Raw genomic sequence first — 13,433 nt, 5'->3', positions numbered from 1 at the left:
AGCAGGCACTTTCATCAGTGGGTAACTCACTAAAAATTACATGGAATTAAATTAATACCATGATAAAAGATCCTGAGCTATCATACTCATTGCTGTGCCCCTGAACCTATCTTAATCATTGTGTAGTATTTTACTCATACATTTTCTCAATCTTAAGATGTTCTGAGGTACAAAAATATTATATAACTATGAAGTAAACAACTTGTAAAATGTATACATAATTGCAAAAAAAATTACCTACATATAAATGAATGAAAATAACTTTCAATGATCAAAGTATCAGTTTGGCTGAAGGCTCATGTTTAGCTTGGAGAATCCCATATGTAACCATCTCTTTGACTGGGATTCTCAGGCAGACCTCTCTAGGGCTAGGAATCACTAGTATGTTGGTATTCATTGAGTGCAATGTCCTCCAAAGAAAATAATGGGGGAGGCAAGCAGGGTCCAGACCACATAGTGCTTTCAGTGTTAATACTAGAACCTTGAACCTGAACCAGAACTTGATAGGCAACCAGTGTAACTGCTGGAGAGCAGGTCAGATATGCCCCCCTATGGTGTCCATGTAAGGACCTGAACAGCTACATCTGTACCAAGTGTAATTTCCAGATCAAGGTCAAGGCTCCCCTCGTGTAGAGAGAGTTACAGTAATCCAGTCTGAAGGTGACTGTTGCATGGATAACTTTAGCTAAGTGATCCAAGTAAGGTGTTAGTAACTTCACCTGGTGAAGATGGTAAAATGCCTGGTGAGGTCTGTCTCTCCATGGAAGGGGAGGCATCAAAGATCATGCCCACATTTCTGACAGTGCACAAAGTTGTTAATTGCACAGTAAGGTAAAGGAGACATACTTCCCAGCCACAAAACCTCCATCTTTGTGGGGTTGAGTTTCAGTCAGCTCTGCTGAAGCTACCCAGACATATGGCCTTCAGGCCAAGGACTTGGTGTGTGTATGTATGGCCACATCAGCAGAGCTAGATGTCTATCAATGTACTGATGATATCCCAGTCCATATCTCTTTACCAGCTGGACAAGAGGGTACATAGAGATACTGAATAGCTTTGGGGAGAGGATTGCACCCTGAGGCACCCCACATGAGAGCAGCTAGCAATGTAATTCTTTTTTCCAATGGCAATCCTCTGTCTCCAGCCATGCAGAAGGAGGTAAGCCACTTTAAGGCTAATCCCTGTATCCCAACATCAGTAAGGCAGAGAGCTAAAAGCTTGTGATCAACTATATCAAATGCTGCTGTAAGATCTAACAATAACAGAAGCGCTGATCCACCCCAGTCCAGCTTACCTTAGGATCTGGTGGCCATGTACAGTAAATAATTTGCAGTTTCTTAGCACAACTGGCTGATCCTGTTGGGTTCATACCTTTCTTACAGCTGAAAACCTGAATTCTAGGTCTCAATGATAGCCCTAAATTCGGGGGGCGGGGGGGGGCGGGATCTGTTCAGTATCTGCTACTCCATCTGTGCTAAAAAAACCCTCCAATTAAACATTCTAGCAAGAAGAACTGAAGGGAATTATAATTAAACCCAACTTATTCAAAACTGTATTATTTGAATATTGATTCAGAATTCTCTGTAGATACACTGCTGACAGCCGATGCATTGAAATATGCTGATTTCATTCCTGTTCTCTTATGGTGAAAGGACGGGGAAATTTTAGGTGTTAGCTCAGGAGATAATTTAAATTCAAATAATCTCCAGTTGTTTCCTTTGTATTAATAAATTGTTTAAACCCAATGGAGGTGTATGCGTGTGTCTTCCACCCAATTTTCTTCATGACCCTACCCCAAAGGGTTTGTTTTCAGACAGATTTGCCTGCCAAGCACAAATTCCCAGAAGTAAAACCCTAGAGACACCCAGTGCTCAGTGAATGCTGTTTAGGCCATCTGAGTATATGTTACACCTAATTAGGGGCTCTTTAATTATATAAGGAGGATGTGAGTTAAGAGTACAAAGCTGTATACAGCTTTAGCTGGTTCACTGGGAGGGCAGTATAGAAATTAATAATAATAATACATGGTCTCAAACCACCAAATGTGCTCTATGCTGCTTCTTTTGGAGAACAGGAAGCAATATGAGAAATCGCCCTGCTATTTTAAAGGAACTTGGCTGCCAATCAAACGCTGCATTGTTAGATGATGCTCTTGTGCCCCAAAGCTACTTGCTGAAACTTTCAGTTTTCATAGCCATTTGCAAATGCCACTTTTTTTCTAATTTAAGGTACTATTCTAGAATGTATGTAAAACTGCTCACTGATTACCTTTCAGATAATCTTCAGTCTTCTTTAAAGACATCTAAGGCAACAGAACACTTCAAGGAGGACAGTTCGGAGGCTTCAAGTCAGGAAGAAGGTAAAATTGGATGTTCAAATTAGGAACGTGCAAAATAGAACATCGGTATTTTTTGGTTTGGTCTATTGGTTGTGAAAAACTTCAGGATTTCCAGAAAATCCTGCATCCCAATGCCGATATCGTATTTAGAGACATTATTTTTTTTTTGAAATCCTGAATTTTGGGTGGTCCAATAGACCTGAGAAGAAAAATGCCATTAAAAAGAAAAAGAAGCCAGCCTGACCCCTGGGCTCGCTTGGCTTCTCCTGCAGCATGGTTTAAACTCCAGGATCTATGTGCAGTGGGGTGGTCTCTCCCTGCTGCACATAGACTGGGAGCTCTCATGTCCTGCTACCCCTGGCCGATCCGGAGCTGGCTCTTCTTGCAATTCGGTTTAAACTGAGCTGCGAGAAGAACCAGCCCACAGCCAAGGAGGACTGGAAATCTCAGCTCCTGCTTTCCCAGTGAAAAGAATTTGGCTTTATTTGGGCTCAGCTATAGTCAATCATTCTTTATTCAGTTTAAATAATAACCACAAAATACTGGTAAGGTATTTTAGGGTTTTTTTTTGGGGGGGGGGCTCAGTTTATGCCAAATGCACACTGCTTGTTAAAAGATTAGATGTATATTTTATTAGCATTCGAAACAGTGAGTGGCATTGTGATTGTGAAGGTTTAGGGCAAAGAGGAATGTGAATTAATTCTATGTGTGTGTATATATATATATCACACAGAGTTAAAATAAGGCAAAGTATGGTTTGGCCCAGGCACTTGGGGCCCTTTTCCTTATTTCTAGGCAGTACAGCAGCTGTGGGAGCCGGAAGCTTTAACTGTATGGTGATGGTTGAATGTGCACAGTTTTGCTATAAAAACAAAAAAGCAGGGCTTCAGTCAGTATGAGAGCAAATGTGCATGGAGTGCCTTGTGATTTTACTTTGTAATATCTGCATAGGCTTTACAAGGAATGTCAAGGCACTTTAGCATTAGTCAACCAGTCTGAATACATATTTATGAAACTGTAGTGTTCTCTTCCAAGTCCCCTGACCTGGGGGTCCAAGTAGCTTGCAATGAATCCGCTGACATATGTCAACCATAAATTGCAATTAATAAGGATCTAAACAAGAATGTCAAAATGTCACTTTGAAGAGGAAGCCGAACATCTTCATGTTCCTCTGAAAAGCTGAGTTGAAGAAACATTCTTAGACCAATGTGCTGACTAAGTCGAAGGCAGCTTCATGCCTGGTTTATAGATAATCAGTGATTCAGAACTGGTATGATTTGGAATAAAAGAATGCAATGCAAGGCTAATTAATCAAATTGTCCCATTGAATGACATTACATATATTTTGGCTTGCTGCAGAAATGTCAAAATGAATCTTAGTTACTGGAGGGCAACTTTCTAATAGATTAGGAAGTTAATTTTATCAGTGCATTTTGTTTAATCATTGTTTTCCCCTCCAGAAATAATACAGCACACAGCAGTCCATAAGAAACATAATGGAAAAGGTCCTGTTGCCAAGTAAGTGTTGCTTTTTAGAAAAATGTATCACTATCTTGATGCATTCATGATGGGTTTAGAATACTCATTTGGTTAATCTAGAAGACAACATTTAGGCCTTTATAAAACAGGGAATGTAGATTAGAATGTATAAAGAAATGGCGATAGAGAATACTTTTCTGTAGCTTTATGGGTAAATTTACCTGGGCTGTATGCTCCTTTAATTACTGTTCTATTTATCTTCTGATGTCTTCAGCATGATTTCAGGGCTGTCATTCATTATTGCGTACATGCAGCAGCTCTCCCATGTTGCGGGCAGAAATCTTCCACGTCATCTGTATGGGGATTGAACCTGTACCCTTCTGCATGCAAAGCAGATGTTCCACCACTGAGCCAGACTGTCCCTTTAAATCCATCTTAGGAAGTAAATTCTCCTGTATATAACTTTCTGTACTTAACAATTAGTTGGTAAACCTTTGACTGGATAAAATAAACTTACAACGCTTAAGTGCTATAACAGATTTCTGCTGGCCACTCCCTGTTTATCCTGTCTCCACAGATGATTCAGAAACATGGTCTGTTTAGAAAAGTACAATGAAAAGAAATGGTCTTAGGGGAAGTTTCTTTGCATTTCAAATTGGAGGTGTAACAGTGGTGAGACTGTTGTGTGTTTCTTTCATAATAGTACAATAAACACAAAATGCTGTGCCATGGATGGCTTTGACACAACACATTCTGAACACAACGGTATGGCAGACTGGAGAAGAAAGAACTGTGCTATGCAGCAGCACCCAGAGCACTGTACACTACTTGATCAGGTATTCCTTTACATAGCATAGGCACCCACAGCATGTTACTTAGTAAGTGTGCATGCAGTCTCATATGAATAGCAGTGGTACTGCCTTGAAGTTAAGTCACCAATTTAAATGACTTCAGCTTTAGCTTTTGGAGTGGAAACTTCTATCTGTCTGCCTCCCTGTTCACAAAGAAGGGATGGCAAATGTAATGTGCCTAGCCAGGCCTTGCAAGCACAGCAGCCAGTCCATACTACAAGGACGTCCATATTGCTTTTGTGCCTGATGGGATGGATCGGAGGAAAGGTCAGACAAAAATGGTCTTAGAAGCCAGGTAAAACCAACAGGCCACCGCTTGGCTGTGTGTGACTTGAAGCAAAGCAGCCCTTCTCTCATCTTTTGTACTATAACTCTGTTACATTTTAAACAGCAATCCTGTCAACTCCTTTTTAAAAATGGTGCTTGTATAAAAGTTACAGGAAACAATAGCTAGGGCATAGTACACTGGATCAATGAAATACAGAAGAAATGAGCATATAAAATACCAAATAAAATAGTTTAACAAGATTAAGACAGGTTGCAACTGGGCTAGTTAATTCATATAATCTACTGATTTTTGTTAAGTCTTCTCCAAAAATGATTGCATATTCCTGTAACAATTGTTTCTATTATGTATTCTGTGTTTGATTTTGTAACCTTTGTTGAGTTATTCAGGAGAAAAGCAGGTTGAAAATGTGTTAAATGTGTAACTATTCCTGCTTTAGGAGGACAATTTGTATTGTTCTGAATAGGTAACTGTTTCCCACGTGTGGGTAGCTTGGTGTCAGCACTGTTATTTTGGCCTAACAAGAAAGTTCCTGATTGTTACTTTGTTGTGTAGAACTCAGGGGAGAAAAGGAGCTTGCCTGTAATAAGTAAGAAGAAAGGAAAGCCACAGTCAGAAAAGTAGGTATTAACTTTCAAAATATACTCAGTATTGTCTGTGCATGTTTGTGCTATTGAAAATGTAAAATGAATCCTCTTGATTTCTTTTAATGTAAAAACTAATCTGGTTGCATATTAACATTCCATGGATTTGATGCTCTTAGTTAGGCTCTAACCTACCATCAGCAGAGGAAGTGTGAATTTTCCCTGCCTCCCACCACTGTTCCATTCTCCATCTTCAGCCACATGTCTTTTTGTCCCTGTGAGTTCTGCACTTCCAGGAATAATTCTTTCAGGAGTTGAAAGGGACGAGGGAAAGAAGATATGGGGGGAAATCTGCATCCACCTATGTCTTCTGCTGACAGTTGGATCTAAGCCTGGATCCAAGACAGACTGAACACAGATAAAATGGTGTGAGCAACCTTAGATGTATAACAATTCTAGGCTTAATTTGGAATTCTGAAGAAGGTATTAAGATCAGAATAGTCTTGTATATTTGGAGCACAAGAAATGCAGGTTCTGCATAATTTGGTTGCCCGAGGCGTCTGTATAAGAATGAGGCGTATCATACTGGAGGAGGCTGACAGGTACATCGCCATGACTCCTGTCTAATCACACACTGCACAGTTCTTTTTGCCTGTGTAAAGAGAGGATCTCCATTACTGTTCTTCATATTTTCCTCACCATTCGTCTTGAGACTGAGACAACTTGTTTCTGTCAAAAAATTGTCATCAGTAGTCATTCTAGTGAGGAATAAACTATATGTGAAGAAGAAAAGTTTCTGTCTTTCCACTTGGTTGTTATGGCTCAAAAGGGGCTTTCTTTGGATTGTATTGACTATGGCTTTAAAGTGGTGCTGATTCTCACCAGTTTACTCTGAAGACATGATTTTTAAGGGGCCCTTTTTAAAGGCCTTACCTGCACAACAGCCTGAACAAATGCACTTTCTCACTCCCTGGCCTGGTGTTGGTGTGACAGAACCTTGGATTCAGTGGCTTTTTTCAAAGGCTTTAGCTGCACATCAGCCACAATAAAGGCACATTCCACGTCAGCTCTGTGGGAGAAACCTGAGTGAGTCTAGCAGAGCCTCCAGTTCACATTGGCTCTTTTCTAAGGTGGTCAGTTTCATGCTACCAAGTTGCCACCAGCTCACATGTGGAGTTCTCACAGGGAGCAGTCCAATCTTATTTAAACATCTTCATGCACCTTCTTGCTCAACTGGTGTGTAAATTCGGGCTGGAATGTCATCAATATGCAGATGACACCCAGCTCTTTCTTTTGATGGATGGCAGCCCTCATTCTTCCCCAGAAGCATTAGCCAGATACCTGGGCTAAGTGATGAGCTGATTCAAGCAGAGTCATCTGAAGCTCAACCCTTCAAACATGGAGGTCCTATGGCTAGGAAGGGTCCAAGCAAGGAAACGCGTTTGCCTAACCTGGATGGTGTGGCTCACTCTGCCAGGAACCTGAGCTTGATCTTCGATGCCTCCTCTATGGATGCACAGGTCACAAGAGTAGTATGGCTGGCCTTCTACCACCTATGCCAAGCCAAACTACTAGTGTCTTACTTGGCCCCAGAACACCTAGCCACAGTGATACACATGACAGTCACCTCCAGGCTAGACTTCTGCAACTCGCTTTATGCAGGCCTACCTTTAACCCTGATCAGGAAACTACAGCTGTTCCAGAATGCAGTGGCCAGGGTCCTAACAGCAACACCATGGATGCCCCACATTTGGCTCAATCTTCAACAAGTGCACTGGCAATCAGTTGAATTCCCGATCAGACTTAAAGTTTTGGTAATCACCTTTAAAGCCATACGTGGTCTGGGCCCAAGGTACTTGAGGGACCACCTCTCTATCTACACCCCTCAAAGAGCTTTACACTCTACCACCTCCAACTGGCTGGTGATCCCTGGTCTCCAGGAAGCTCATCTGACCTCAACCAGGGCCAGAGCTTTCCTCTGTCCTGTCCCCCACCCAGAGGAGATCAGGGCCCTGATGGAGCTAGAACAATTCTGCAGGGCCTGCAAAAGGGAGCTCTTCTGCCAGGCATTTGTCTGAGTTCAACCAAACCGACAACATCTATTGGGCCCCCAACCCCCCCTTCCCATGAAGCAAACATCCTGAACTTGACCAACCATGGGACTGTTAATACACTGATGTTGTTAAAACACTTCAGCAGGATTCAGGCTGACTGGAGTTATTCCTGTGTGATGTCATTTGTAGCAACAGCCAGTGAAATATAGTGCGGGCCAGGATTGGGGAGACTACTTTCCTCATTTGGTTTTTTACAGAATGATTCCTAGGCTAACCAACTTTGAGCTTTTTTCACTTTCTGTTTATACTTATTCAACAAATGCAGTTAAATGTGACCAAAAGAGCTTTGGGGGCCTCTTAATAATGTTTCCTTATCCCTGGATTGAGCATTTAAGATATCAATAGCGTTGTCTAGTAATTCATAATGCCACAGGAATTCAGTAATTAAGAAGCACCTCTTCTGAAGGCTTCTTGGGTAGGTGGAGGTTCATGTGACTGATTTGGATGGATAAGCAACCATCTGAAGTGTTCTTCTAATGCCAAAGTTTACATAAGGGCCACTTGGCTGGAATTGCTTCAGCAGCCAACTTGGTGTAGTGGTTAAGTGGCAGCTTTTAATCTGGAGAACCAAGTTTGATTCCCAACTCCTCTACATGCAGCCAAATGGGTGACTTTGGACCAGTCCCAGTTTTTTTAGTGCTGTTCTCACAGAGCAGTTCTCTCAGAACTCTCAGCCCCACTTACTTCACAGGCTATCTGTTGTAGGGAGAGGAAGGGTAGATGATAAGCTGCTTTGAAACAACTCTGGGTACTAAAAAGCAGGGTGCAAAAAAACAGCTCTCTTTATTGTAAAAATAAGACCGGCTTCTTTTTTGCCCATTTGTAGCATCCTAAAGTATAATCGGGTGGGTATTCTTTGTGGGTGAGCACTTCCCCAAGGTTGTTTTTCTTCCCTTTGACAGGGCATTGCATGGTTAAACAAAGGCTCTATTAGAAGAAGCCTAATCTTGATTTGAAACTCCACAATAACCCCACACCTGTTGTAATCAGAATTGAAAGATAGGCTTCTTAATCCCCATGCATTATGTATAGCTCCTGAAGGTTTGACTAGGCTTTGCACATTTTCCCCCTTGAAATATGAAAGGAAGAGTCTAAACTCACTGCACACAGTATTTGCAAAGAAGGCTCTCCATAGCACATAGATGTTGACTTCGCAAGCAATGGTCTAATTATAGTACTGAGGTTTCTACAAGCAACATTCGTATAGCTAAGCTGAAGCTTGTACTTTCTGTTTTAACCTCTGCGTCCTGCTGCTTGGAGCATGATGTATTAGCATCATACTATGTAAGTTTATTACTAAATTCCCTGACCCGATGAAGAGGAAATTGGCCTTGACCAGAGCCTTTTTGGCCCTGACCACAGCCTGGTGGAATATGCTCCCAGGAAAGATCTGGGCCTGCGAGACCTAAATCAGTTCTGCAGGGCCTGAACGACAGAGCTGTTCCAACAGGCTTATGGTCAAGGCCCAAAATAACATCTGCCAATAAAGCTGGTCTTACTGCCAGAGAAGGAGAGAACTAGAAGACCAGCTCCTTACTAAAAACCTCTGTCTGGGAATTTTAATTGGGTATATTCAGGAATGTTATATTTAATGTTTTAAAATTTAATTTTATGTAATATGTACATGTTGTTACCCACCTGAGCATCACAGAAAGGCAGGTTAAAAATAAAATGTATTATTATTATAATTACCTTGACAAATCTTTGTTTTCTCCTTCAGAGATAAAGTGAAGAAAATGGACCCCAGATTAACCATCAGAGCTAACTGTATAAGAGTTGCAGAAAGCCGCCACTTCCACCCCGGAACAGCAAAAGGTAGGAGATTTAACTGAAGAATCTTTTAAATATAAAGGAACACTTCGTAATAGTCTGTGAGTAAACATGTAGGTGCCACGTGTATCACATTTGAGTTTGGAATAGCTGAGCAGTACGTTGAGAAGTGTGAGGGGATACAGCAAGAAGTATCCCCTTCATTTCAGCAATAAAAGCCTACTTCTCATCATTAGAATGCATACTGTTGATATTCTGGAATAGACCGCCAAATTTATTTTGTATCTGGGCCTTTGCAGTCCCACCCATGGATTCTGTGTTTGCACAGAGCCAACTCCAGGGACATTCTGTAGTTTTTGCCAGGGACCTGGCGGTCATCTCTTCCCCTTTTCCTTCCCTGTTGTTCTAACTGGGCAACTTCTGAGGGGCAGGATGAGCCCTTTCCTGTTCAGTTCTCTTCTGCGATAGCAATAGCTGGGAGGGACCTGTTACCAGTGAACTCTTCAACCAATTAGTTTCCTCTCAATTTAGTTGAGGCTTTTATATTTCATCCTGGGATATGGGCAATGTCTTAATTTTTCTCGCACTGATGTTTTCTTCTAGTTCTGAGTGTCTGTGACACGAGGGTTCTCTTTTTTTTTTTTTGAAAACCTGTTTCTTGGGAATAGAAGAAAACGTAATTTGATTTGTCTTTGTTAGAAGCATCAGGTAGGCTCTTGTCCATGTTGTTAGACATCTTCCATGCATAGCCAGTCTTAAGGCATTGCTCTGGAAAATGTTGGAGTAGCCAAGGCCCTTTGTGACTTGTTTCTAGTCATGCCTGCCGTCTAGAATTATGTTGTGTGTCTGCCATATCTATACTTCCACATGGACCTCCAGGTCCAAAGTACAGCCTCATTCTGAGGCATTGGTACCTAAGCAGTTGATCATAGGTCTTGCATCTGAAGGATTTTGGTGCACTTATACTTTTGACAGCTTGTTCTTCATCTAGTCATTGTGTAAGCAAGTCTGGCCTTGACTGCTGATCAATCTCAACTGTGCTCTGGCAGTGAGAGACTTCCATTCTGGTAGCAGTACTATTCAGTCCCTCTTGAACTGTCCTTGTTGGGTTGAATTCTATTTCATCTCCCAAAAATGCTGTCTCCAAGATGCCAAGTTGCATCCAATATTCAGGCTGAAAGATCTTTTCAAGGGGAGAAACTGATTACAAAGTCACTTTTATTTCTTTGTCTCTCCCCTCTCTTCTTAGTATCCAGTATCCCTGATGGGCTGAGAGTTGTTCACCCCTTATTTATGATTCGACTCTTTATCTCATCACTCTTGGCATATGTAATTCTGGAATTATAAATGCCAGGAGTGTAATTAGAGGAACACCCCACACATCATAACCCTACATGGATATACATGACAGGTAACTTTGGAAGTACTGTATATCAAGGTATCTGTGGGACAAGTGTTCTTTCACAGAGTCACCCTTGGGTCTCTGCATGGAGAATTGGCACTCCCAGCATGGTTACTCCTTGCTGTTTATAACATGGATGTGGTAAGAACTTGGGATATGATCAACCTTTCCCTGGAGGTCCCTTGAATTCTGCATGTGCACACCTCTACAACAGTATCTTCAGCATCATTTGATGCTGCAGATCACTTCGTGATGCAGTGGCTTCACTTTTCAGCTTACTGTCTTGAGAGCCAGTTTGGTGTTGTGGTAAGGAGTGCGGACTTCTAATCTGGCATGCCGGGTTCGATTCTGCACTCCCCCACATGCAGCCAGCTGGGTGACCTTGGGCTCGCCACGGCACTGATAAAGCTGTTCTGACCGGGCAGTGATATCAGCGCTCTCTCAGCCTCACCCACCCCACAGGGTGTCTGTTGTGGGGAGAGGAATGGGAAGGCGACTGTAAGCCGCTTTGAGCCTCCTTCGGGTAGGGAAAAGCGGCATATAAGAACCAACTCTTCTTCTTCTTCAGTGCCGGCTTAAATATATCAATCCGCTATTGCTGGTTTAGAACAGCCAGCTGCTGTTCTAAAATTGCCATGGCCACCCGTGTGGAAATGATCACAGTGATCATTTAGGTTTTATTTCTCACAGACCAACCTCAGCACCTTTCAAAGCAACATGTTTTGTTATAATTGGGGCTCTAGTTCAAGGGGAGTCATGTACAGCTCAGGATGAGAAGACTAAGAAGTGTGATGAAAGAGTGAAAAACAGACCTGAAAGAAGGTTTTGTGTGTGTGCAGGTTGAAGGGGTGGAGGTGCCTGGGCCTGTGAATGTGGCCTGGATGCTGCTGTGCCAAAATTTGTAACACACCTTTCAACTTTAGGATATCATAATTTATTTTCTCTCCTCATCTGTGGGATGGCTTGGCACACTCTAAATATGCAAAAAGCATTGGCTTTCTGCTTGGTAGCACTCATCAATTGGATAGGGATATGCTGCTCAACATTCTTTTGTATCTGGATGTCAAGGAACCAAAAGATAACAGTATTCCCACTTTCCTGGGTTCCAAATATTGGTAAGTATTGAGATTCAGGGTTATTTGGGGGGGATTCCAATATTTTTTGCCTCCATTAATCCCTATGGAGAATCTTTTTTGGGGCGTGGGGTGCTGAAGGGGCCAGTTTTTAAAGCACCAAAATTGCAGCAAAGCTGCAGTTGCCTGACTTGCAAGTGAATGGGACCAAGACGCCCAATTCTATGGGTCACTGCCTCCACCCATTCTCCATTGATTTCTATAGGAAAAATGTTTTAAAAGTAAAACCCAGGAATTGCCCAATCCAAACAGGATAGGGATGCCAGTGTGCTGTAGAGAGCAGCAGCTTCTAATCTCAAATTTGATTTCGTGCTCCTTCTCCACATCCAGCCAGCTGGGTGATCTTGGGCCAGTCATGGTTCTCTCTGAACTCTCTCAGCCCCATCTCCCTTACAAGGTACCGGTTGTGGGGAAAGGACATTATAAACTGCTTTGAGACTCCCTACAGTAGATAAAAGCCAACTCTTCATTTTTTTTATCATAGAATCATAGAGTTGGAAGGGGCCATACAGGCCACCTAGTCCAACCCCCTGCTCAACGCAGGATCAGTCCTAAGCATTCTAAAGCATCCAAGAATGGGACCTTTATGTTGCAAGTCTAGCAAATGTTTAATCAGAGAATCTAGCCAATGTACGAGAATCTGCGGCAAAGTCAAACCCAATGCACCAAAGTTTGCACCAATGTACAATGTTGCCCAAGCCCAACTAGGCAGGGAAGCTGTTGTGAGCCGCACAAGGGTAAAAACCAGAACTGAGCCAATGTACAACCTGAAATTTTAAATCAGCAAACCTGACACAAAATGACTTGAGCAAAGAACCACAACTTTGCAAAGTCAGCAATACAATTAAAAAGTGCACAATCTAAAACAGATCCTGGCAAGCCCATATCAAGCCTCAGAAGACAGAGACAGTTGCGGGGAAACCAGTCCTGGGAGCATTCAAAAGCTGCCTCCTAGTACTCCCAGATGATCCCAAATATTTCTGGGATTTTTTAAGGATCCGTTTCTGGTATCCTGGGAAATTCCAGATCACTGAATTCATCCAAAGAATACCAGTAATGTATTTTTCATGTATATGTTCAGCTTGGCTATATCCCAAATGCACATCTGTATTCGGGAATGTTATTTTTTTTTCTTGTACAGCTGTTGTATCACTTGCTCTTCTAACCCTAAAATGGATCTGCAGGGTCCCCCCTGCATCCTCCCCACAGATTGCCTTGAAAGCTGCCTGCCCCTCTTACAAGCTTGCCAGGCAACGAGTTCATTTGGAGTCAAGGGTCACTCTACCTTCACAATGGCTTCCCTTCTTCTATACACGGGAAACAGACAGCAATTCAGCTGCCTAATCCACGCTTTCCACCTCAGCCAGTTTTGCATTAAACATGCAATCGTTGGCTGAGGAGTCCTTCACCACCAGTTTCAAAGCACACCTGCAATTTTTTCTAGGGCTGTCACCGTATGTGAGACTACGAATAGCC

The 13,433-nt window shown here is 42.3% G+C and overlaps 1 protein-coding gene across 2 annotated transcripts in view; it reads left to right on the top strand.

The window, feature by feature from the left end:
* The window catches only part of ZCCHC2 (zinc finger CCHC-type containing 2), a 42,089-nt gene that overhangs the window by 13,814 nt on the left and 14,842 nt on the right, over window positions 1–13,433 (top strand). For both annotated transcript variants that reach the window (XM_077353422.1, XM_077353421.1), the window contains exons 7-11: window positions 2,276–2,359; window positions 3,799–3,856; window positions 4,521–4,653; window positions 5,510–5,574; window positions 9,373–9,467. In XM_077353422.1, coding sequence (XP_077209537.1) covers window positions 2,276–2,359; window positions 3,799–3,856; window positions 4,521–4,653; window positions 5,510–5,574; window positions 9,373–9,467 — 435 coding nt within the window. The remainder of the gene's footprint in view (window positions 1–2,275; window positions 2,360–3,798; window positions 3,857–4,520; window positions 4,654–5,509; window positions 5,575–9,372; window positions 9,468–13,433) is intronic.

This window comes from Paroedura picta, chromosome 9 (genome assembly GCF_049243985.1).
Source record: "Paroedura picta isolate Pp20150507F chromosome 9, Ppicta_v3.0, whole genome shotgun sequence".
In the NCBI taxonomy this organism is placed as follows: domain Eukaryota; kingdom Metazoa; phylum Chordata; class Lepidosauria; order Squamata; family Gekkonidae; genus Paroedura; species Paroedura picta.
This window is presented reverse-complemented; position numbering and strand designations above follow the sequence as displayed.